At 48.8% G+C, this 22,903-nt stretch overlaps 3 protein-coding genes across 10 annotated transcripts in view; 2 read left to right on the forward strand and 1 right to left on the reverse strand.

Moving 5' to 3' along the window:
• The window catches only part of sncaip (synuclein, alpha interacting protein), a 16,066-nt gene extending 14,914 nt beyond the window's left edge, over positions 1-1,152 (forward strand). For 4 of the 7 annotated variants that reach the window (XM_019865945.1, XM_019865949.1, XM_019865946.1 and 1 more), the window contains exons 12-13: positions 83-136; positions 221-1,152. In XM_019865945.1, the coding sequence (XP_019721504.1) occupies positions 83-136; positions 221-1,001 (835 nt within the window). In that variant the 3' untranslated portion in view covers positions 1,002-1,152. The remainder of the gene's footprint in view (positions 1-82; positions 137-220) is intronic. The other 3 variants (XM_019865952.1, XM_019865947.1, XM_019865951.1) reach the window with 3 other exon arrangements.
• Positions 1,153-2,187: 1,035 nt separating this feature from the next.
• On the reverse strand, positions 2,188-8,588 carry rnf214 (ring finger protein 214). Its single transcript, XM_019865961.1, has 7 exons — positions 8,340-8,588; positions 8,109-8,198; positions 7,403-7,650; positions 6,989-7,122; positions 6,590-6,818; positions 6,070-6,267; positions 2,188-5,981 (listed from the first exon to the last, which is right to left on the reverse strand). Exons 2-7 carry the CDS (start codon positions 8,167-8,169, stop codon positions 5,400-5,402), a joined length of 1,452 nt encoding a protein of 483 aa, XP_019721520.1. The 5' UTR covers positions 8,170-8,198; positions 8,340-8,588; the 3' UTR covers positions 2,188-5,399.
• Positions 8,589-8,623: 35 nt separating this feature from the next.
• snx2 (sorting nexin 2) lies at positions 8,624-21,773 on the forward strand. Of its 2 annotated transcripts, XM_019865958.1 has the most exons (15): positions 8,624-8,772; positions 10,185-10,260; positions 10,817-10,977; positions 11,105-11,171; positions 11,254-11,445; positions 11,527-11,605; positions 12,502-12,577; positions 14,417-14,530; positions 14,660-14,753; positions 14,844-15,049; positions 15,131-15,274; positions 17,429-17,440; positions 18,986-19,066; positions 19,145-19,216; positions 20,067-21,773. In XM_019865958.1, exons 1-15 carry the CDS (start codon positions 8,671-8,673, stop codon positions 20,115-20,117), a joined length of 1,527 nt encoding a protein of 508 aa, XP_019721517.1. In that variant the 5' UTR covers positions 8,624-8,670; the 3' UTR covers positions 20,118-21,773. The 2 variants fall into 2 exon arrangements, with proteins under 2 accessions (XP_019721517.1, XP_019721519.1); XM_019865960.1 differs by lacking the exon at positions 17,429-17,440.
• Positions 21,774-22,903: the final 1,130 nt, after the last annotated feature.

Genomic DNA, 22,903 nt, shown 5'->3' on the forward strand with positions numbered 1-22,903 from the left:
AAAAAAAAAAAAAACCACGACTGCCACACAACTCACAACTGATGAAACTCACTGACGAAATGTGTGTGTGTGTGTTTTGCAGACAAGCGGCTGAAAAGGCAACACTACAGAAACAACTACTCAAACTTGACACCAGGTATCTGGTACACACACACACACACACACACACACACGCGCACACACACATAAAGCATAGTGAGCCAACGTGTCTCATCCTCAGCAGTCATCCGTCCGGCATGGAGGCATGGCCCGAGATGATGCTGAGTGTGGAGGGGACGTCCCCGGATGGCGATTGGCTGGTGCGTCAGGAGGCGGGGCTGCGGAAAGACAGCTGCGATGTCTCCAAGGCCGGGGCGGCGGCGGCGGGGGGTTCCGGCCGGGAGGGCGCCCGTCGAAGCGCCGCTCTGGCGTCGACGGAGAAGCGGGAGCAGAAGCTGGCTCGTTTGAAGCAGATGATGCAACGCTCGCTGAGCGAATCGGATTCCGACGCCCCTCCCAAACCCGATAGGCCCACGCACCTGCCCATCAACGATGAGGAGCCCGCCTCCAAGCACCTCCACCTGGTCATGAGGAAGCACCTCCCCACGGCTGACAGGAAGCCGATATCCAAGCCGGTCAACGGCGTGGCCTTCAGCCCCGGCGAGGCGGGCGACGGCGCGGGCGACGCGGATGCCCCCACCGATGCCGCCGGCCCCCCCAAGGTCGCGGCCACCAGCCCCAAGAGCGCCCTCAAGTCTCCGTCGTCGCGCAGGAAAACGGCGCACAGCCTCAAGCTCAGGGTCACTTTCAATGAGCAGCTGCACCAGGAGGCGGAGCCTAGCAGGGTCCCGGCCGCCACCAAGGAGGCCGCGCCTACGGGAAGCTCAGAGGCCAAGAGGCCTTTCGGGGCGCTCAGGTCCATCATGGAGACGCTCAGTGGAAACGCAAACAACAACAACAACAACGCGCACAACACGTCACACAACCAGCACAAGAACAAGAACAAAAGCACCAATGTGTGAACACTTTCTGTCGCCGGAGTGTTAATGCTTTTTTTTTTTTAAATAATCACACACTTGTTTCATGATGTCACCTTTTTTTTAAAACGCAACTTTATTTAAAGCTGGCTGGCAACATCTATTACTGTGACAATACTATTCAGGATGCCACTTTTTTTTTTGACCGGGCTGTCGTTATAGCAACAGTCGCCCCACAGAAATCATGGTTTCAAACTTTTTTTTTGAACCAGGCTGTCCTTAAACATTCCAACAATACTCTTCATTATGCTGTCTTTTTTTTTTTCAGCACAACTTTTGTTGCTGTCCTGTCACCTGTTTCCATGGCAACAATATTTTTTAACTCATTTAAAAAAAAATACACACCGTTATTTAAATCAGACGTCACGTGATCCGTCTCTATCAACACTTTATTCACTTGCGACATTTGATTGAACTCAATTTGAAACTAAGCTGTCAATTGACCTGTTGCCACGACAACACATTATTCCTCTGTGTCTGCATTTTTATAAACATTTGAAGCTGGCTGTCACATGACCTGCCATCTTGGCAAAACTATTCACGTCGTCTGTCGTCATCGCAAGAATCGTCACATTTGTGGCAAAAAAAAAAAAAGTGGTCATTTCCCTTGAGAAACATCAGCATTTTAGAAACAAGCAATCATGTGATCTGTCTCTATGGCAACATTGTTTTCATGTCACTTTGACGTCACTTATTTTTAATTTCATTTCAACCAGGTTGTTCTGACCATAGTGCCATTTTGTTTGACATCCTCTTTCAAACAACTATTTCAAGAAAAACACGTCATATTATGTCACTATAGCAAAATTTATTTCCCTTGATGTCACCCGTTTTGGTATTTAAAAACTAAAGTAGGTTGCTGCTTGATCTGTTGCCATGGTGACAACTTTATTCCTGATGTCCTCATTACATGTACAGTATTTTTCGACACAACTTGAAACGAGGCTGTCACAATACCTGTCTACATCGTGCGCCTCCTTATGGCCGCCGCACTCACTACATGATTTCTCCAAAGCAGCCAGTCCGCTAGGGGGCAGCAGTGAACCCAAATGAGTGCCGACGATGATAATGGCTCAGTGGTTGTATGACAAAATGAATAGATGTCACGCAAGTGTTTTGAAGTCATCAAAATGAAGCAAATGAGGTGAAATGTTGCAGCAAATGCGAGTGCTTTTTTTTTATACCAAAAACACATTAAAGGTTTATTTTGATTTCTCATGACTTATTCTCTTTTATTGCAAATTGTTTTACATTGTCAGGCTGGCAGCTCGCCATGTTATCTTGTTGGTATCATGCCGGTAAGTTATTTTTGGGTGACCCATTCCCATTATTTAAGTTCACATTTAATTCGTGACTGTTTTTTTTTCTTTTCTTGTCATAGCATATAGCATATCCCAGTCTGGAGCATTTTAGTCTGCGCTACTGCAAGTGTTTAACTTATATTAGTATCTATAAGTAGCAGTTAGCCATTGATTTGGAAGGTTCAGCTTATTAGACTTTAGCTTGTGTGACAAAGTCATGTTGCAGTAAGCATTAAGTGACTGTTTATCTTTTCATGTAGCATTTAGCCCATGTGACTGGCATTAGTGTGTGTGCCGACCAGTATTGAGCTTCTAAGAGCAATTCTCCTCTGTGACGAGTGTACTGTTGAGCATTTTGCTTATGTTATTCCCAGTACCTAGCTTATCTTTACGTGTAGCATTCCACCAGTTTATTTTGCGGTTTAGCTCATTAACATGTGTTCCGTAAACTCTGCTAACAAGCGACTGCATTTTCCTATTGGGTTTAGCTTGTCAGCATTTAGCTTGCATGAGTCACTCTTAACATTTACTATCATGTTAACATATAGCATTAAAGATGTGTAGTTCCGTTTAGGTTAGCATTCAACCTTTGCGACTGCTAGTTTATAGTGCCTGTTAGCATGTAGCCTTTAACTGAATACATGGTCTCTTAAGTGCTGTCCAATCGATGAGGTTGAATTTATCACTTTGACTTGTGCGCAACAGCCCCCCCCAACCCCCCCTTGAGCCCCCACAGGTGTCGATGTCGAAAACTAGCATGTTATTTTTGTCCCCTCTCGCTAAAGCTCGTTTGGCTAATTGTCACGTTTCATATTCGCATGTGATGGAGGGCGCCATTAGGGCAGCACCCATTAGACCCCCTCGTGGGAGTGGGGGGGGGGTCAGTCAGGGGGTGGCATCAAAGGCCAATTTGCCAGGCAGACATCATCAATTGAGCCTGCTAAGTGGACCTTTTTGACGCCTTTTCAACGAGCGTGGAGCTCAATCCGGTTGGAGCATCAATCTCGGGCATTTAGCGGCGAACCAAACGTCTCGGTGGACTTTTCAAAGATTTGTGACGGTGGAAACATTTTTCACTTTGAGCACAAAAAGATTTGAGTTCAGTTTTCATTTTATGATCCAGCAGCAGGGCCTAGCTTGATAATCGTTGGCCAGCCGCTAAAGGATGATGACGACGACTCATCACCACATGACCGCAAGGTCAATAAACTACGCGCACAGCATGCTAATGTGGCTAGCTGCTAAGCTGGAAACATGTTAAAAACATGCTTATGTGACAAGTTGTTTGCTTGGGAACAAAACATGATAATGCAGGATGTACACAGCATGATAAGTTTAACGAAACCAGGGTTCACTGGCTTGGTGTGTGCTAAAAAAAAATGAATGTAAAACATCAAAAGTTTATGAGAACACATTAAAACATTGAAGGGTATCATTTTTGGAAGAAAAATAACTCATGTATTGGCTACAATTATTGATTTACATGGTTAAAAAAACCATATCACAATATTTGTATCTTTTTTTAAAATGTTAAACGATACTCTTGACTATTTTTATTTCAAAATGTCAATGAAAAACAAAAAAAGACATGCTCATGCTGTACCTTGTTTCCACCCACCCCCCCCGACCCACATGTGGCCTTTTGTGCAAAAAGTTTGGACATCCCTGCGCCAAGTGCTGCTAGCCACACATGCTAAACGCTAATAGGGGGCTTAACTCGGGTGCAAAATGGCAGCTTGTTTTCGGGACAACACTTTATGATTTGAGGTCAGAGGCTATTATGCTGCTGATTGGTTGCACGTTCAGCGAGGGGCGGGACTTTGTTTGACGGTCGGGTGGGGAAGGGGGGCAGATGGTGGGGAGGTACATATAGATTTTCCCGTCTGTTGTTTTTTTGTATTTATGTGCTGCTGTTAGCCAGTCAATCACATTTAATTGACAGCTCTGTGCTGGGGGGCCGAGCTGGGATGACAGGACTTTAATGCCGGGTGGGAGGAGGGGGTGGGGGATACGACGAACTGAGCTGGACGGGGTGGTGGTAGCGCCCCCTCTTCCTCCGCCGTCAACAGCATTAATTGATGTAACCGCGGCCATGATGGATGCTCATCAAAACAACCTTTCAGAAAAAGTCGTTAACGACGCATAAAGGCCACCGGATACCAGCAGGGGGCAGCGTACAAGCGTAATTTTGTTGCTGGGTAAAGCCTTTAGGGATGCGGTCTGTGGGGTGTCGCGTCACGCGGTCGATTGCGGTTGACGGCGAGCATGAGAACACCTTGTTAGCGTGTTTTTCCGCCACTCCCGCAGGACGCTGCTAAGCTACGTGAGATACACTCATTCTCGCCACATCGACCACCGCAACTCGGAGACGCTGTTAAGATTGTGGAAGAATGTCAGTAGAAGGACTACCTTTTTTTTCTTCCCATGTTTCTGTACGATGGCACCGTTTACTAATGCAAATCAAACATGACAGCATTTGTCAACACGCTAACATCGGCTACACACTGAGAGTGGCCTCTCTAGCGCAATGAAACATGTTAATATGAGTTTAAGACTGGGAGAGTCCCTGGCTAAATGCTAAGATAAAACTGAGCCATAGCAGGTAAATGTGCACAGAAGCTAAAGACTGAGTTTCTCCCGCTAAATGCTAACATAAGCTTCACAGTGGGGAGCCACAAGCTAAAGGCTAACAAGCTGAACACTTGTAACGACATAAGGTGGACGCCAGATGCTAACATGAGCCAAACATTTGGGAGCCACAGAAGATAAAAAAAAAAAAAAAAATCAAATAGCTCCATGAATGTTGCCGCCTTGAAAGAGCCACCTGTGCTAGCTCAATGATAATAACCTCAGCGTTTGGGCATCACAAAAGCTAAACTGTGAGAAACTGATAATAGCATATGCTAATGCTAGCTTAGCTATGAAACCAAAACAAAGACACTGTGGGCTTAAAATGATTTTAATGGAAAAACAATCAAAATTGATCTTCCGAATGTTTCTTCCCCTTAATGTTTAACAAACAAAAAAAAAAACATGTCCGCCAAGTAATATTTGAATGCTAAGCTAACAAGCATTAGCGCGCTCACCTAGTGGGACAGAAGGGGCACGAGTTGTTCCCGCTGGACTGGATCCATATGCAGATGCAGTCCCTGTGAATGGTGTGGGTGCAAGTGAGCGGATGCCGGCTTCCGGGGTCCACGGCCTTCTGGCAAATCAGGCACAATTTACGGGGCTCTGCAGCTTCGGCGGGCGGCGGCCTCTGCGCGTCGCCCCGCGCCAGTGCCAGGCCCACCTGATCGCCCACCTGCTCCACCGAAATGCCCGCCAGGGTCCCGCGGGCGCTCTTCACCTGCTGCAGCAGATGCGTCAGCTGCGTCCTGGTGCATTGTGGGAAGCGCGCCCCCAGCTTGTCCAGGACCTTGTCCAGGGGGCCGGAAGAGGCGGCGGCCGGCGTCGATGGAACGACCTGGTTTGCGGGTGGTGTCGGGGAGTGGCTGAGAGTCGGGATTGATCCGGCGTGGGGCGGCGGGTGGCACTGCGGGTAGAGCGGGGGCGGAGCATAGTAACGCAGGTGGGGCTGAGGGGGCATGTAGTACTGAGGCGCTCGCTGGGATGGCGGCCCAAGATTTTGGGACATCATCATCTGTCTGAAATTCAGCTCGGCCTGGGGTGGGGAAAGAGAAAATGTCGAAAGCGTTAACGTAAAGTATTAGCTAGATGGGCCGCGGTCGGTGAGATGCGCGTGGCGGTACCGTGGGTATGCGCGGCAGTGCCGGCACATTGATGCGCGGCAGGGACTCCAACTCGCGTCCTTCCTGCAACCGTGCCAGAACCTCCTGGAATCGCTTCTCCAACTCTGCCTGGTTGTTTCGCACCGCCGCCTCCTTGGTTGCCCAGCTTGCCTTCTCCTGGTGATGGAACGGTCGCAGTGACGACACATACTCGGACACCTGGAAAACGTCAGCAGGTAGCAGCTGACTAGCATGTGGCATTTCTCCGCTGACTCCCAGCGTGAAGCATATGATGGGATGGGGCACTTGGCCATTGGCTCCCGGTATGAACCCTTTCATGCACCCCGTAACCCGATAACACGGTCAGCTGTCCACTGTCGCAACCACTGTCCCTGAAAGGGTTAAGCGTATGTTGGCACGTAGGATTTGATCGGTGACTCCCAGTGTTTCCTAAATGTTAGCATGTAGCATTTGGCCGACGACTGCCAGTGTCTCGCACATGTCAGCTTTTCGCTCAAGATGGTCTCCCGGAAGGCACTACCTCTGTGAGCCAGGCCTGTATGCGCTCCATGGCGACGTCTCGCTGCGCCTCCACGGCGTTGACCTGGTCTCGCAAGGCGCGGCTCTCGGCGTCTTTGGCTTCCCGCCTTATTTTCTCCATCTCCTCTTTCAGATCGTCCAGCTCCTCTCGCCAGCATCGCTGCTCCTCATCCTGCTCCCGCGTTAGCGCAGATAGCTTGGCGGCGCTCTCCTGCAGATCCCTGGACAGCCTGCGGGCAGCGAAGGCTCGTCACTGTGGCAAACAGCTAGCCGTTTTAGTGACTAGCAGCTACTTATCTCGCGTCTCGTGAACATTTGGCCAGTGATTCCCAGTATTGAGCTTATGTTATCATTTAGCAGACTTTTGTTGACGTTCAAAAGCTAGTAGCATAGCACATACTTGTCCCTCTCGTCCTCTGCACGGCTTTTCTCCGCACAGGCTTCCTGCTTCTTGGACAGGTAGTTCTTGCGCGTGCTTTTGGAGTTGTTGAGCTGCAGCTTCACTCGCAGCGTGTCCAGCTTCTCCAGCAGAACCTGCACCAACAAAGAGTTCAGCTTGTGTTAGCATTCAGCCACTGACGAGTGTTGAGCTGAATGTAGTCTGGTGTATTTAGCCAGTGACTCCTAGTGTTTACCTTGAGTTAGCGTGTAGCATTTTAGCTTCCTTAACAGAAAGGGTTCTGTCAGTCGTCATCTGTACCTGTGGTACAGATGACGACTGACAGAACCCTTTCTACGATGGAACTTTCCTGTACGACTGAGAGCCTCCACAAGCAGCTTCCTTAACGTGAGCATGTAACACTTAGCCGCTGACCTGATGCTGCCGCGTGGTCTTGGCCTTCTTTTTTTGCAGCTGCGCTGTTGCCTTTTGTCGCTCGGCATCCTCACGCTGCCACTCCTTGACCATGTTGCTGTAATCCTCTGCTAGCCCGTCACCACACTCCAACATGAGTGCCAGCTGCTCCTCCCAGTCCGCTGCCACGTTGACGCCGGCGTCAGTCATGGTGATGCCATCCGATGCCACGGCATCTGTCTGTACCGATTTTTCAAGCTCGACGATGCCTGTTTTGAGAGAGCGTCTTACCATTGCGCCTGTCGCGCCCAGTGTTTAAGAACCCGGGATGTCTCCCCCCCTTGAAGCAATCATAGTCTGTTGGGCATCAGATGCCCAAATGCTGAGCAAAGTGATTGATTAAAAAAATGTTATCACATAACATGACTAATTTCACATTTTAATGTGATAAGTTGCGAAAAAAATCATGCTAAAATCAGCATGTTAAAATGAGTGAAAATGCTTACGTTTAACAGTTAAAACATAGGTTTGATTTTCATGTTCAAGTGGAGTCGTCTTATCTGAATACAAAATAAATACAGTTTCTATCCCCCCAAAAATAAGACACCTAGTTCGTTTTGTTTTGCCGAATGCGGAAGCCAAGCTTGCCACGTTTTAACGTGATAACCTACACGTTACAACGTCCGTTTTTTTAAGGACATTTACATGAATAGTGTGCACACGTTACCTTGCGCGGTTTCGTTTTCAAACGACGCAGACTCTTCGATTGTTTCCATGTTAGCATCCATGCTAACAACGCGAAACCAAAACTCTTGTTTTCCTGGACGGGATTGTTTTACTCACGTGAGTACTTAACGACAAGTTGGGCTGGTTTGTTCTTTAAAATAACGTTGTATCGTCCACTTTGGCGGTAAGTTTCATCGGTACTGAAAAGGCAAGGGCGAAACCAAAACTCTTTGTTTTCCTGGACGGGATTGTTTTACTCACGTCAGTACTTAACGATAAGTTGGGCTGGTTTGTTCTTTAAAATAACGTTGTATCGTCCACTTTGGCGGTAAGTTTCATCGGTACTGAAAAGGCAAGCCTGCGGATCGCCGTCGATCTCCCCGCTGGACAAAGTCCTTTCCTGTCACATGACCACGCTGGGTACACCACGTGACTCCTCCGCCCCGCCCCCTCGTCAGTCACCCAGTCGCGGAGGTTAGCTCCCTGCTCGCTCCGTTAGCCGTCATCTTCAGGGCTACGTTGTTAGCTCCGAGCAAAGCCCACGGGAACCGCATACGAAGGCAATGGCGGCCACGGCCAGGGACCCCATGGCGAACCACAGCGACTTCCAGGAGGTGGAAAACGCCGAGGACCTGTTCCCGGAACTGACGGGCGGCCCTCGCGAGGTGAGTTGGGATTGGAGAGCGTTGGGCTGGACAAGCTCGAGACGGACGCAGAAAGAGCCATTAGAAGTCATTCAAATCAAGCAATGCTAGTCTACCCCCCTGTTTGAGGCTGTGTTTTTAAAATGGCTAAATACATTGTAGGAATAGCTCAATAGAAATTCAAATATTAAAATTCGTCTACGGAAGCCGCCGAGGTTGTCCCGTTTTTTTTTTTACGGGTATAAGCAGGATGCGCAGGTGCATTCGCGTGACGGTGCGTCAGGTGACAGTCACGGAGGTGAGGATGGCGTGTTCACTTGCACAAGGGGAAAATGGCTACTTTACTCCGAAGCCTGTTTTTGTTTTTTTTGGGTCAAGATCGAACTGTGAGAATTTTGAACCAACCAAAAAATGGCTACTTTACTCCTAAGCCTGTTTTTGGTTTTTTTTCGGTCAAGATCGAACTGTGAGAATTTTGAACCAACCACACAACGCATACTAGTGGCGATTTGATGCGTTTTACATGAAGGTTTAACAATATGCGTCCTAACAGGTCATCAGGAGTCCCACCGGATAAGATCCAATTTCACCTCATTGGTGCAAATAATATCACTTTGTTGATCTCTCTGCGCCAGCGGCAGAACAATCAGATGCTTTTCCACTCGATGACAGAAGGCAGACAATGAACCTTTTCTCCACTTTTTGTGACCTTTTTCTTTTGTTTGGTCAATGAAGGTAGCGAAACACCAGCTTGGGATTGACAGTTTGCTCCTTTGTCTCACTTTTTCGGCCGCTCAGCACTTGGAATTCTTTCCTGCTGGTGTGAGTCTTCCTGTTTTGGGTGTTTCTGCTGAGTCAGGACGAGAGAAGCTCCCGGTTGTCATTTCCTCTTCTCCGCCAGTCAGCGCTGCATTCAAACGAAATGCTGTAACATCGAGCCAATTTCGATGAGCAAGAAGCTCGCAGACTTCTGTTATTGTATCGCTCATTTGGGTGTTTAAATGCACAGTGTTCAATTCTCTTCATTGATGTGCTTGGCAATGTTGTTTTGTTAGCATTAAGCTAACATGGACGACAACATGAAATGGAAGTTTTGTTTTCTCAATATACGGCGTTTCATTCTCTTTTGTGGTATGTGTTTAAATGTTTGCCGATTTGGACTTAGCGCAAGGTCTTGGCGGTTCCTGTTAGTCTCTCGATGACCTTTCCCATTAGATGTTAGCATTCAGCTCTCCGATATTGTCGGGGTTGCCTTCCTTGTTGTTTCCACACCTTCCTCGCCTGTCAAAGTGACATCAAAAAGTCATGACGGTGCCTCACTTGTGTCAATATTGAAAGGCGCTAACCGACAGTTCCACGTGCCGCCAGACACGCCCCGGGTGCTTTGGAGGTCTCGTCTCGGTGTCACTTCCTGTCTGTTTGTCCCGCCCCAGGAAGCGGACTCGAGCGGCGAGAGGTCCAACGGGCCCAAGCTTGACTTTGACGATGACGCAGACGACCTGTTTGCAGGTAAGCGCTCGCTTTGTGATGTCAGACGGCGGTGCCCGGACTTTTTTATTTGTGTCAAATCAAGATTCCCTATTGAAATGAATTGAAAGCCGATTAATCTGTTCCGGCTCCCAAATAACACTGCCATTTTTGGTTGCATTTTTACTGAATAAAAACAGCCTTGTATTGCATAAAAACAAAACAAACAAGCATGTGTTTACTCTAGTATTCGGAAAGTAGCAAAAACACAACTAAAGACTAAACCCAAATCGAGGAAATCTAAACTAGCAAACCCACTGTAGAACACAAAACTGAAACTGAATTTGGAATAACAAAATGGCAAAATGAAATCAAAGATGAAACAAATGAAAAATCCCATATCGTTGGTACTGCCTTTGTGTGTTGAATGTGTGCCTTTTAGGGGCGTGGCCGAGTGAGTAACTGCCAGGAGCTCAACTTGCTTTTGATTTTGAATGAATGCGTTTGACTCTTCTTGCTGTTCAATTGATGGCTGAAAGTGCATCCGGTGTCTCGTAACGAGCCGGCCGCCATTTTGTCACGTGTCTGCGTGTGGTAGAGGCCACAGAGGAGGTGTCGCTGGACAGCCCGGAGAGAGACGTGCTGCTGTCGGACGGCCCGTCGCCCGCCATCACCCCCGTCACGCCGCCCACCTCCGTCCTCACGCCACGCTTGGCGCACGCCCACGACGACATGTTTACGCACTCCTCCTTTGATGAGGTGAACCTCCGCCCTCGGACAAACGGACGCATGTGCCGGCCACGCCTCGCCGTGTGCACGATGCGGTCCCACTGAAAAGCATTTTCTGCTTTTGTGGTCGTTTGTCGTGTCGTCTGCGTTTGTTCAGCTCGAAGAAGAAGAGTCCAGCGAGGCGTCGGCCGTTGCGGTCTCCGTGTCGGACCCCGAGAAAGTGGGTGAGTTCCTCCTCTCGCTTCACCGTGACTCCACTCCGGCGGCGTCCTTTCCCGTGACGCGGGCGGCTTTTGCCGTCCCCAGGCGAGGGCATGAACGCCTACATGGCCTACAAGGTGACCACCAAGGCGCCGCCGTCGTCGGCGTTGTTCCGGCTTCCCGAGTTCTCGGTCAGGCGACGCTTCAGCGACTTCCTGGGCCTTCACGGGAAGCTGGCGTCCAAGTACATGCACGCCGGCTACATCGTGCCCCCCGCGCCGGAGAAGAGCATCGTGGGTACGTTGCCGCCGCGGCACAGACGCGCCTTCTTCGCAACTAACACGCACGGTGCGCGTCACGGGTCTGTCGCCTGCACAGGGATGACCAAGGTGAAGGTCGGGAAGGAGGACCCGTCATCCAACGAGTTTGTGGAGAAGAGAAGGTTGGCCCTGGAGAGGTACGACGAGGCGTTGTCACGTCTTCCTTCTGACGCCGCGCGTTCCTGCCCAGATTGAGTTGCTCGTGTTGCCTCTTTGAATCCACGCGCTCTTCACCGACGAGTTGGCGTCGCCTCTTTGATGTCACGTTTTCTCACGCGTTTGTGTTGCTTTGTTGAGGTTCACGTGTCGGTGAGGTCGTCTCTGAACGCGCCGAGCAAGCGTTGTCTCTTTCGTGCCCCGTCCATTCAACGATGAGCCCGCCCGTCTTGCCCCTTTGGCGCGACGTTGCCTACTGTGAGCATGTTGAGTTTTACGTCCCATGTCAACGAGATGAGCCGGTGGCGCCACTTTGAAGTCACTCGGGCTTAGCGCGAGTGAGGATAGTTTCACGTCAGCGGCTCCGAACAAGCGTGGCGTCTTTGACGTCATGTGGCCTTCGCTTGAGTTTGTCATGTGAGCGAGCGCACGTTCCGAACAAGGCGTTGCCTCTTTGACGTCACGTGTTGTTAACAGTTGACGAGTACCGACGACATCCCCTGATCTTAAGCCAAAGGAGGCAAGGGGAATCACCCCCCCCCTCCACCTCCCGAAAAAAAGAGCAACCTTGGGAAGGGGCCGCAGGTGGGGGAATGCCCCTTTCCAGCATGACCAGGCTGCAATAGATGCCCAGCGGGCAACGTGTGACAGTGTGAGTTGAAGTTGTGAAGAAAGTTCATCCGGTGAGAACGCCTTGGCTGAAGTGGGACATTGCGGGAATCTCCCTGGTGTCAGCGTTACCTCTTGGATGTCAAATGGGAAGGATTATTTGGTCTCGGCCTGACGCCGATGGCCCCGCTTCTTCACAACGTGAGGCCCCGCGCTCCCCTCTTTGGCGTCACCTGTTCTGAGCGATCTCTTTGATGTTGCGGCGCAGGTACCTGATGCGCACGGTGCAGCACCCCGTCCTGCTCAAGGATCCCGACCTCGTGCAGTTTCTGGAGAGTTCCGAGGTAAACAAACAAACAAAAATAACATCCCGCATATTGATGATGTGCCACCCCGCCCCGCGGTGCCTTCTGGGACTTAGCTGCGTGCGGGGGGCGCGGGGGAGGCGGCCTCGGAAATAAATGGCGGTCTGTCAGCGACTTAACAGATGAATTGTGGGACGCTTGAGCGAGTGCGGCGTTCCGTCCGGCCCACTTAATGAAACACAAGCAGGAGGCGGCTATAAATGAAAAGCACCCCGTGCCACCCCTCCCTTCCAACCCCCCTTTCATTTGGCCTCCATCAACGAGGACCCCCGAGACCCCGCCTCTGCTTAAATGGCACCGAGGGGGGTTGGGGTGGGACCACCACGTGCGAAAGTAAACTTTTCCGAAATGAAGAAAAATGAGCTCTCGCGCCGACGCGTGGATTTAATCTGGGATGCCGACGACGTTCCAATCGCTTTGAGGGGGTGCGCGGAATGATGCGAATTAAAGAGGGGGCCGGGAAGGGAAGGAGGGGGGGGGTTGTTTGAGATGGCGACAAACCGATTGTGTCGAAAGCGAGGCAGCGGCGGCTAATTAAATGGGGAGAAACAAACGTCACAAGTCATTTTGTGTCATCCAAGACCACCACCGCGCCAGCTTCTTCCATCAGGGGGCGCTGTCATGCTACCACCCTAGCTTAGCGTCAGCGGTATGCGTCTTTTTTTAAACACTTCCCATGACTTCCTGCCAAATTTCTGTTATCTCTTTATTCGTTCAATATACAAAGACGTGTCACTCGCGCCGCACACAAAGACACCGTTTTCCCACAGAGCCCCAACAAATGAGCTGGAATTTATCTGCTTGTGTCTTTCACGCAGAACTCAGACAAAGTGAGATATTGGTGGGACTTCCACACAGAGACACAGTTTTCCCGCCGCCGGATGACATATGTAAAACATATCCCGAGCATCAGAAGAGCTGGAATTGATACACCTGTGCCTTTCACACAGAGCACAGTCAAAGTGACGGGATGTGTTTTCACACCGAAAACCAGCATCCCGCAGCCAGATCATTTATGTTTGGAGTGACGTAAGTTACTGTCCTTCCTGAAAAGAGCCGGCATTTATCCCCTTTTGCCTTTCACGCAGAAGCCAGCGGTGTTGGTTTTCAAACATGCAAAAAAATAAAATCAGAGTGCAGTATTCGACTGACAGATAACAGGATGACACCAGCGTTCGCTGCTATGTATCGTTGCTGTCCATTTTACAAATGTTTGTTCATAGGTAGTCCGCATTTCGGACATCATATTAATGTAAAAAAAAACAATCAGTGATATTACCTGCCTGTGCCTTTTGCGCAGAGCCCAGCCGAGGGGGGTTATTGTGACTGTGACTGTGAGCGCTCTCAAGTAGAGGAAAGGCGTCTCGTAGCCACACCGTTACCAAACGCCAGCGCTCGGTGTCAAGGACATCATCGGATAAAAATCTATTTTGCAATCAACTTAACGCAAACCTTTTCATTTGGTTAAGTCCCCCCCCCCCCCCCCCCCAAAAAAACAAAAAAAAAACAAAAGCATCTGATCGATCAGTGGAATAATCTCGAAAAGAAATCCAGTCTGAAAATATTTGACAACCCGGCTGGTGTTCACCGTCACTCCCCGGTAGCGATTCAATTTCACGCGGCCACCCGCAACCCCTTTCATGCCGCCGTCGTCGTCGGGCACGCGACGGTAACCGGTGGGCGTTCAACTTCATCATTCCGATCATTCCATTTGACGGCACCGCTACATTTCACACCGAACAGCAGCGACTTGGGAGGGTGCGGGGGGGAAGAAAAAAGGGAAACATCTTGAGCCCGTTGCGCGCCTGTGCGTTCCAGTTGCCGCGGGCCATCAACACGCAAGCTCTGAGCGGCGCCGGCCTGCTCAGGATGGTCAACAAGGCCGCCGACGCCGTCAACAAGATGACCATCAAGATGAACGAGTCGGACGCCGTGAGTTGCCCGGGGAGGGGGGCGGGGGGAATGCTAACCTTGTTAGCGTGATGGACGGCTTCATGTGGGCCTGTGTGTGTGTGTGTGTGTGTGTGTGTGTGTGTGTGTGTGTGTGTGTGTGTGTGTCAGTGGTTCGAGGAGAAGCAGCAACACTTTGAGAATCTCGACGCACAACTGCGGAAAGTTCACGCCAGCGTGGAGTCGCTCGTGTGTCACCGGAAAGGTAGCTCGGCGTGCGTGCGCGCTTACGCTCGCGAACGTGCCCCCCTTTCTCGTCACGTCAATGCCGCCGTGCGCGCACGCCCCCCCGCAGAGTTGTCCCAGAACACGGCGCAGTTCGCAAAGTCGGCGGCCATGCTGGGCAACAGCGAGGACCACACGGCGCTGTCGCGAGCTTTGTCTCAGCTGGCCGAGGTGGAGGAGAAGATGGAGCAGCAGTACCAGCAGCAGGCCAACGCCGACTTCTTCCTCCTGGCCGAGCTCCTCGGGGACTACGTGCGCCTCCTCGCCGCCGTCAAGGTGCGTCTTTGCCTCTTCCGGGAGGGGTTCGGCAAGGAACGCCAAACGGCGTGTCTGACGACGTGACGCTTGCGTGCGCAGGGCGTGTTCGAGCAGCGCGTGAAGGCCTGGCAGAAGTGGCAGGACACTCAGCTGCTCCTGCAGAGGAAACGAGAGGCCGAAGTCAAGCTGCACTTTTCAAACAAACCCGACAAGTTGCAGCAGGCCAAAGATGACATCAAAGAGGTAAAAAGTAGCGCCGAACACGTGACGTCACACACTTGGCTATGATCCACGCGCCCGTGGCGGCGGAGGGCTAACGCTAACTCTTCAACGCGCGGCGTTTTAGCCAGGCGATGTAAAAAGTGCCGCGTCAAAGAGCATCACTCGCCCATACATGGCAATTTTCCGCGGATTCGCGGAAATCCGCCGTTTTATTTCTTAAATTGATCATTTTTGTGAATCGTCTAAATCCGTTGAGAAAATTTTAGGGGCCGTCAGGTACCTTATCGTCGAGTTTTCACGAGCTCTCCCGAACAGTCTCTCCGTTTTCCGTTTGTAAACAGCCCTGCGATTGGACGTGTATGAAAGCTTCAACTAATCAGATCACTGAAGGCATTATTTGTTGCGGAAGTCTTAGCTCGATTATAAACGGCCCAGCGATTGGTTAACTACAAGCGATTGGACCAATCAAATTGCATGTAACATATTGCTTTACCTGATTCATGGCGGCCTGTTCGTCTCGCAAATTCATTGTTCTGGGATCGTTTTGAGCGGAATTATGAAACGCTAACTCTTCAACGCGCGGCGTTTTAGCCAGGCGATGTAAAAAGTGCCGCGTCAAAGAGCATCACTCGCCCATCGGATCGCGACATCGAAGAGAGAGCGCTCGCGGCGCCAAAGAGGCGACGGTAGCTTGTCACCGCATCGGAAAGGCGACCGGTCGCGTTCATTGGCATCAAAGACACGGGCCGAGTAACATCGCAGTGGTCGCGCGATCGTCACATCGACATGTGGCATCGAGGAGCGAACGCTCGTCACAATCGGAGAGTTGATCCCGGCAAAAATCAAAGAGGTCAAACCGGATCATCGCCTTGCTGGAAGTTTTTCTTTTTTTTTCGCTCCACGAGGCAAAAGTAGCTGATCATATCAAAGAGGCACCCCGATTTAATGCCGCGAAATTCATTTGGCGTCCAAGACTTCCTCGTCTGCGGGTTGACGAAAGCTTTACCCGGCAGACATGACGGGAGCGCGAGCCCCGCCCCTCCCGGCGCGTCCAGCGGGGCGAAACAAACCTACCTTTGCTACTCACTCAAGTGAAAAGTTTTTGTTTTTGCGCCTGAGGAATTTTAGCCAGCCGAGAAGAAGAAAAAGAAAGACTTTTATTAGCCCGTCAGCCCACAAATTCAGCCTGCGAGCCGTCTGTCAGAAAAGCGCACGCACGCACGCGCGCCGTCGGGGGTCCGCTGTTAGTGGAGGGGGGGCAAAGGGGGCTCGGAAGTCAACGTTTGCCAGTAGAGAGAGTTACAACAAGCCTTTATGTACTACGCATGGACACGCCTCGTGCGAGCACACGCACGCGCCGATACGATTGTTTTCGCTTCGTTTAAAAAAATAAAATAAAAGTTTAGATGGTTGACTGTGACCACCTTGTGATTTGTCATCAGAACAAGAAGAGTTTTTCAACTCCAATTCATTTGGACTCAATCTCATTTTAGTTCCCAAAATCCGATTGCTACAACCGTTGTTTTTGTTGTTCATTTGAATCCCGGATGCTTTTTGTTTTCATCGATTTGGATCCGTTGTCATCTGAATAATCACAATCGTCATCGTTTTAATGGTACAAGACTGAAAGTTGACCAATCCTTTTGCTGAAAATTTGCCGTCCAACTTCATCGGTTGTCGTATTTGACGCTTCATCGTGCGCCACTCGTTTTCAACGGAAGACGGGTCTGGACTGCAGGCAGGCTGTTTTTTTTTTTTGTTTGTTTTTTTGTCTGTGTGTGCCCTGCGACGCGGCGGCAGCCTGTCGTGAATTTACCCCGTCTGGAGGCAAATAGAAGTGCTTTTACTTCTATCGTTTTGGTTTTTTTTGCCTTTGTCATTTTCACTGTTTTCAGAAAACAAGAAAAAAAAAAGTCAAAGGTCCAATAGGCCCGATTCAACTGAACCGACAATCTATACAGACATCAAGAAAAAAGTGCCAGCAAGCATAATCTCCCCCAGGTTGGGGGCCGTGCAAAAAAAAACCCAAAAGCACTGTCGCGGCAGCGGTTTTCATTGAGGCACTGATAATGATTTTAAATTTTTTTTTTTAATTTTATTTTAAAGTTGCTTGATTTTTTTTTTGTCCCCCCCCCTCCCACCACCCCCCCTCCCTGTCATGCCTCGCTGCGCCAGGAAATTGAAGAGGTAGGACTCTTGAGCTGCTCATATTTGGAGCATCCTTCTTCATCAGATGCCATTTTTTGTTACTCTTCTCGGTTTTATTTTGTTGGTCGCAGTTACTTTTTATCCAGCTGTCATTTCTCCTGCCTGGTCACGTCGGATCCCGTTTTCATCAAACTGTCATCATTTTGACGACGCGTCATCTTTTTTCCTTTTCTTTTGACTCACACGATCATCACGTTGTTTTGATCCTGTTTCGGTCTCATTCGTATCGTTTGAAAGTCACGTTTGAAGGACACATTTTTTTTTTGTCATCACACTTTCACGTCTCATCTCGATCATATGTTTCATTTGCGTTTTGATTTTTTTTTCCCCTTTTGTCCTTTTAGTTTTTTGCTCCTGTTCATCCGTTTTGTTTTCAATGGCGTTTGTTTGATGGTGATGTCAAATTTGCTTGTCATTGTCATCATTTTCTGCACTTGGCGGGCAACCAGAGCAAGGTGTGTCCCGCTTCCTGCCCAAATACGGCAGGCATAGGCTCCGCCTACTGGGCAGAGCAGGCAGGCCCCCGCTCGCGACCCTCCTAAGGATCAAGCGGATTGGCTGACTGTTTCTTTTTTTTTAATTCCATCTTTCTTATTTTGTACGTGGCATTTCCACATTTGATCCCAATGCCATATATTTCTTGACATCATATTTTTTAAAATCTCAGTTTCACTTTTTTTTTTTTTTTTTTAAATCTCCATTTTTCTTAAAATGAAGATTTGATCGTGTGCGTCATTTTCGTCCCTTGCTACTGTTTGCGCAAAAGAAAATGGATTTTCTGAGTTTGATTGTGAAAAAAAATAGATATTGTGCTCAAATTTGTGATATTGATATCACATTTCGTGAGTTGATTTCTGTATATTTTACTTTGCGAAGTCAATTTTGTGTTTCTTGGCATTGGAAGGGGATCAGAATAAGAAGAAGTCGTCTGTTCAACTCAGAACTCGTGTTTTGATCTGTACATCGAACAATACGTTGCGGTCCTGTGAAAAACACCAATTTCCATTTTTCTCTTTCTTTTTCAAATTTTACGGTCATGGGATGTCCAAAAGGCGGACCTGACAAAAATGGACATGTGTTTGCAATATTAACTAATATTTGAGCCTCAGGTAAAGTGAATGAAGATTTTTTTTTTTTTTTTTTTGTACATGCATGCGCTTTTTCACATCCTTTTCACAAGTACTGATGAATAAGTGGCACATGTGGAACTGTGCCCACCCCCGCCTCCTTGCTGGGTTCCTGACGTTCCAGGTTGTTCCTAGCTTTCTCGTTTTCCCCCCAAATGAGCCAAAAGAACACAATTGGGTGAAACGGCCGCTCGCTAGCACAAATGAGCATTTTGTTCCAAAGTGAAATACAACCGAACCGGACTGCAGCAGTGATTTTCTTTTTTTTTTCTTGTACCACCGGAGGGAGGCGGCGTAGCGCTGGCCGTCTTCATTGCGCACTTTGAGAACGGCCGACGGCCTCGAGGGCCAACGAGCTTTGCGGACGCTGACCGCGCTCGGCGTTGCTCTCTTGCAGTTGGAGGGCAAAGTCCAGCAGGGAGAGCGAGACTTTGAGCACATTTCCAGAGTCATCCGCCGAGAAGTCAGTCGCTTCGAAGTAAGTGGGCAAGAGTGGACGCACGCGGGCATTGGCGTCCGGTTAACCCGCCGCTTGTCGTCGTCTGAATCACCGCAGAAGGAACGCGTCAAGGACTTCAAGATCCTGGTCACCAACTACTTGGAAGCTCTGGCACTCACGCAGCAACAGGTAATGGCTTCGTATTCCGCCGCCTCTTCTCTCACCGCCATACCCGCGCGCACTTTTGGATGGACTGATTTGATGACACCCGTGAACATAAAAACACATTGGCGGACCCTTTTCGAGCTTTCCAAATAATATATATCCGAACCTGTTGCCGACTGAAAAATTCTTCGGATTGCACTTTTGTCTCCCAAATGTTGAAACACTTTTTTATGAGTGGAACAAAAATGCAATGACTTTTTTTTTTTTTTTTAACTCTCAAATCTCTCGAAATGCATTTAATACCCGCACCCACGTTTGATTGTTTTATTGCACTTTTGCATCGACGACAACAACAAATCTCTTTTAAAAAATATGTTCAAAGGGGATTGTCACAAAACAAATTTTTGACCTGTGACCTGTTGTCTGGAATGGATCTCCCCCCAGAATATTTCAAACCTGTTAGCACACATCATATGCGCGCGTGTTTTGTTCCACTTGTGTGGATTAAAAAACTGAAAAACGGGACGGAGATGCAACGACGCCGCCCGACCGCAACGGCGAACCGTTTGTCGGCTGCCGCGTATGTGCGCAGCTTGAGAAATCCAAAGAACTGTTCCAATCAATATTTTGGTCACGACTTTTGCGGGAACGGCCCGGAATGTCGCCCCCCAGCATAAATGAGGGATTATTGAACACGTTTGACGATAAATGCCGGCAACGGGTTAACGGCCGGCCCTTACGTACGTAAATACATTGTTTGTCTTTTTTTTTTTTTTTTTTTTAACCTTTTTATAGAGTCTAGAAATATCTTCTACGTCTGTAGAAGAATGCTATTTATATATATATGTGTGTGTGCGTGTGTGTGTGTGAACAGCTGATAAAGTACTGGGAAGCATTCTTACCAGAGGCCAAGGCCATCTCATAGAGCGCCCACAATGCACCAGGCCTCCTTGTTTCCGCGCTAACCGGAAGCTAACGTGCTCATCGGACACTGTCGGACGCTTACTGATCCTCCTCCTCGTCCATTTTTTTCCCTCTCGGTCACCTGACGCGGGGTCGCAACTTGCTTTCACCCCTTCGCGACACTTGACCGCGTCGCAAGCCCAAGACCATCTCCACGTTGGGTTTTTTGTTTGTTTGTTGTCCAACCCAAATCGAGGTCATCTCTTGAGTGGCAGCCGTGTCCAAATTCAAGAGTGTCAAAGGTTTCAAATCGTTTGTCTTCACTCGCTGTCTCGTGACTCAAATGGACCACACTCACCTTCAAACGCTTTCAACGTTCAGAATGGCCTCAGTTTGTTTTTCAAGTGTCATGAGCCAGCTGACTAAATGCTACCGCTAGCAACAACAACGCCGAATCGCAGACAGTTAAGCTCATCAAGAAAAGGCGAGTATTGGCGCCAAAATGCGAAACCAGAACAATGTTCAGAAAACGTGACGAAGCCTCGACATTTTTGTTTGTTTTTAACCACTTGCGTTAATCACCCAAATGCTAAGTCGGCTAGCATGAAAGAACATTTCAATTTCTTGTGATGAGTCCTTTCCTGATATGATTTCATGATTCCCCGCCCGCCCACCTTTAAAAGTTCATCTTAACGTGCGAGCTGGCTAAAGTAGCACGATCCACCTCGTGGCTGAAAAGATTCTAGCGCAAATCACATGTGAGGCCTCTTTGCGCCAGGTCAATGGCTGCGGGCTCAACCAATCATTCCAATCGCAAAGGTAAAGTTGACTCGTCTCTGATCTCTCTGATTCCGCTTCACATGCTAATCCTAGTTAGCATTTCACTTTTTGAGACCAGCCACTAGTTTGACGACTTTAATGCTACGCTAGCTCGCAACTAGATAAAGTGAGGCCTGCCCGGGCCGGCCCTGTGATTTTAAAACACTTGAAATGGTGACGAGTAATCGATAGCTGCATGATAAATCACGTTTTACGTGTATTATTCAAGTCCTCCGCCGAATCGGTCACCCACCAATGTTAGGTGGTTCACTAAACGCTAACTAGCTTGCAGCAGGGCATTCGGTTGCCACGCCTCTCCGTGCTTGCCCAATAGCCGCTAACGACGTTTCTCCGTTCTCTCTGAGTTAGCGTCACACGCTAATCAAGTTTGAACGCCAAGACGCCGTTGTGTTTTTTCGGCAGCGGGCAAGCTAGACGGCAAAATGCTTATTTTTTTTGCGGCTGAAATGTGAAAAGAGAAAAGTCGTTTGCCAAAACCGTCCGTAGCGGTGCAGAATATTTGTCACATCATGACCGAGACGAAGCCTCAAACTCGGAACGTTTTTTTTTTTTTTTTTTTTCGTCTGTTAACCACTGGAAAGCTACGCTAACGAGCAACTTGATGTCACGATTGAAGAGCGCATTTGAATGAAATAAAATGTCAACATCTTCAACAGTTTTTCATGACTTTGTCCTAATGACTTGATTATTTTCTTTTTCTCTTCATTTGACTTTTCGAACATTTGTCTTTATTTTTTGCCAATGATGAACTTTTTCATATTTTGTAACTTTTCTGTGGAATGACATTGACCTGTGATGAAAAATAAAGAATGTATCCTCATGACTTGATTTGAACACATTTGAACGTCTAATGTTTGTATTTCCCTTTTGGCCTTTCGACACTTTGCCGAGGACGTCCCGCCACGAGTGCTCGCGCGGCTAGCCCGCTAATTGCTAACACGACCCCCGTCCGTCGGTTTTATCAAGCGACGACCAAGCATCGTCGCATCCTTTTTTTTTTTTTCTTTTTTTTCTAAACATTTACACTTGTTGACGAAACAATGCAATGCGATGACATCACCGGTTAAGAGCTGTCAGCGAAAGGTTGACGATGGCACCGCTCACACCGAACAATGTCACCTTTCACTTTTAACGTAATTGATGATGTCATCATGATGTTTTGCTTCTTGAGCTGCTTTTACCGTTGTTGTTTTCTTTCACTGTTTTTAACTCGCCAGGGACGTGGCAGCGTTATCAGTAAAAAAAAAAAAAAAACAAAAACGAGATAACTTCCTGGGTTTCATGAAAAGCCGTTAACGACACAACTCAATGATGCTTCCTTTTGAAAGTGACGGATGGATGACGCCATCGTGATGTTTTGCTTCTTGAACGGCTTTTCAATGACCTGACGCCATTGTTGCCTTTCGCGCTAACTTTACGAATATTTTTTTTTTGTTTTGTGATTCATTTTTTTCCGGATGAAAAACGAGGGCCACGCGCAACCGTCTCCATCCCGCTGCTAATGTCTGCGTATGGAAAGTCCGCCTTTTGGCGTTTTGGTGCTCTCACTTTGTGTTGAGTAAGCGGGCGGCGGCAGATAATGGCCAAGATGATGATGATGTTGGCGTTGTTGTTGTGACCTTGTTCGGTTTGTTTATCATATCAGCTGATGTAGCACAAACCTCCTTACAGACCCCCCCCCTACTCCCTCCCCAATGATCAAGAGCCCCCAGCAGCTGATAAGAAACAACACAGAAAACTTTAATTATTTCTGCTCTGTCACTGGGGGGGGACCCCCCTAACCACTTCCCATGCACCCCTCCCAACCACACACACACACACACATACACTGTACCCCCCGCACTCCTCCCGCCTGCCCCTTCCCCACTCGATCCACATCTGACACAGGCTAAAAAAGAAAAAGGGGGGAGACAAATCTCAGAAGACCACCACGATGAAATTGGACCAGTTTGTCATGCACGACGCTGA

This window comes from Hippocampus comes, unplaced genomic scaffold (assembly GCF_001891065.2).
Source record: "Hippocampus comes isolate QL1 unplaced genomic scaffold, H_comes_QL1_v1.1 scaffold190, whole genome shotgun sequence".
Lineage (NCBI taxonomy): Eukaryota > Metazoa > Chordata > Actinopteri > Syngnathiformes > Syngnathidae > Hippocampus > Hippocampus comes.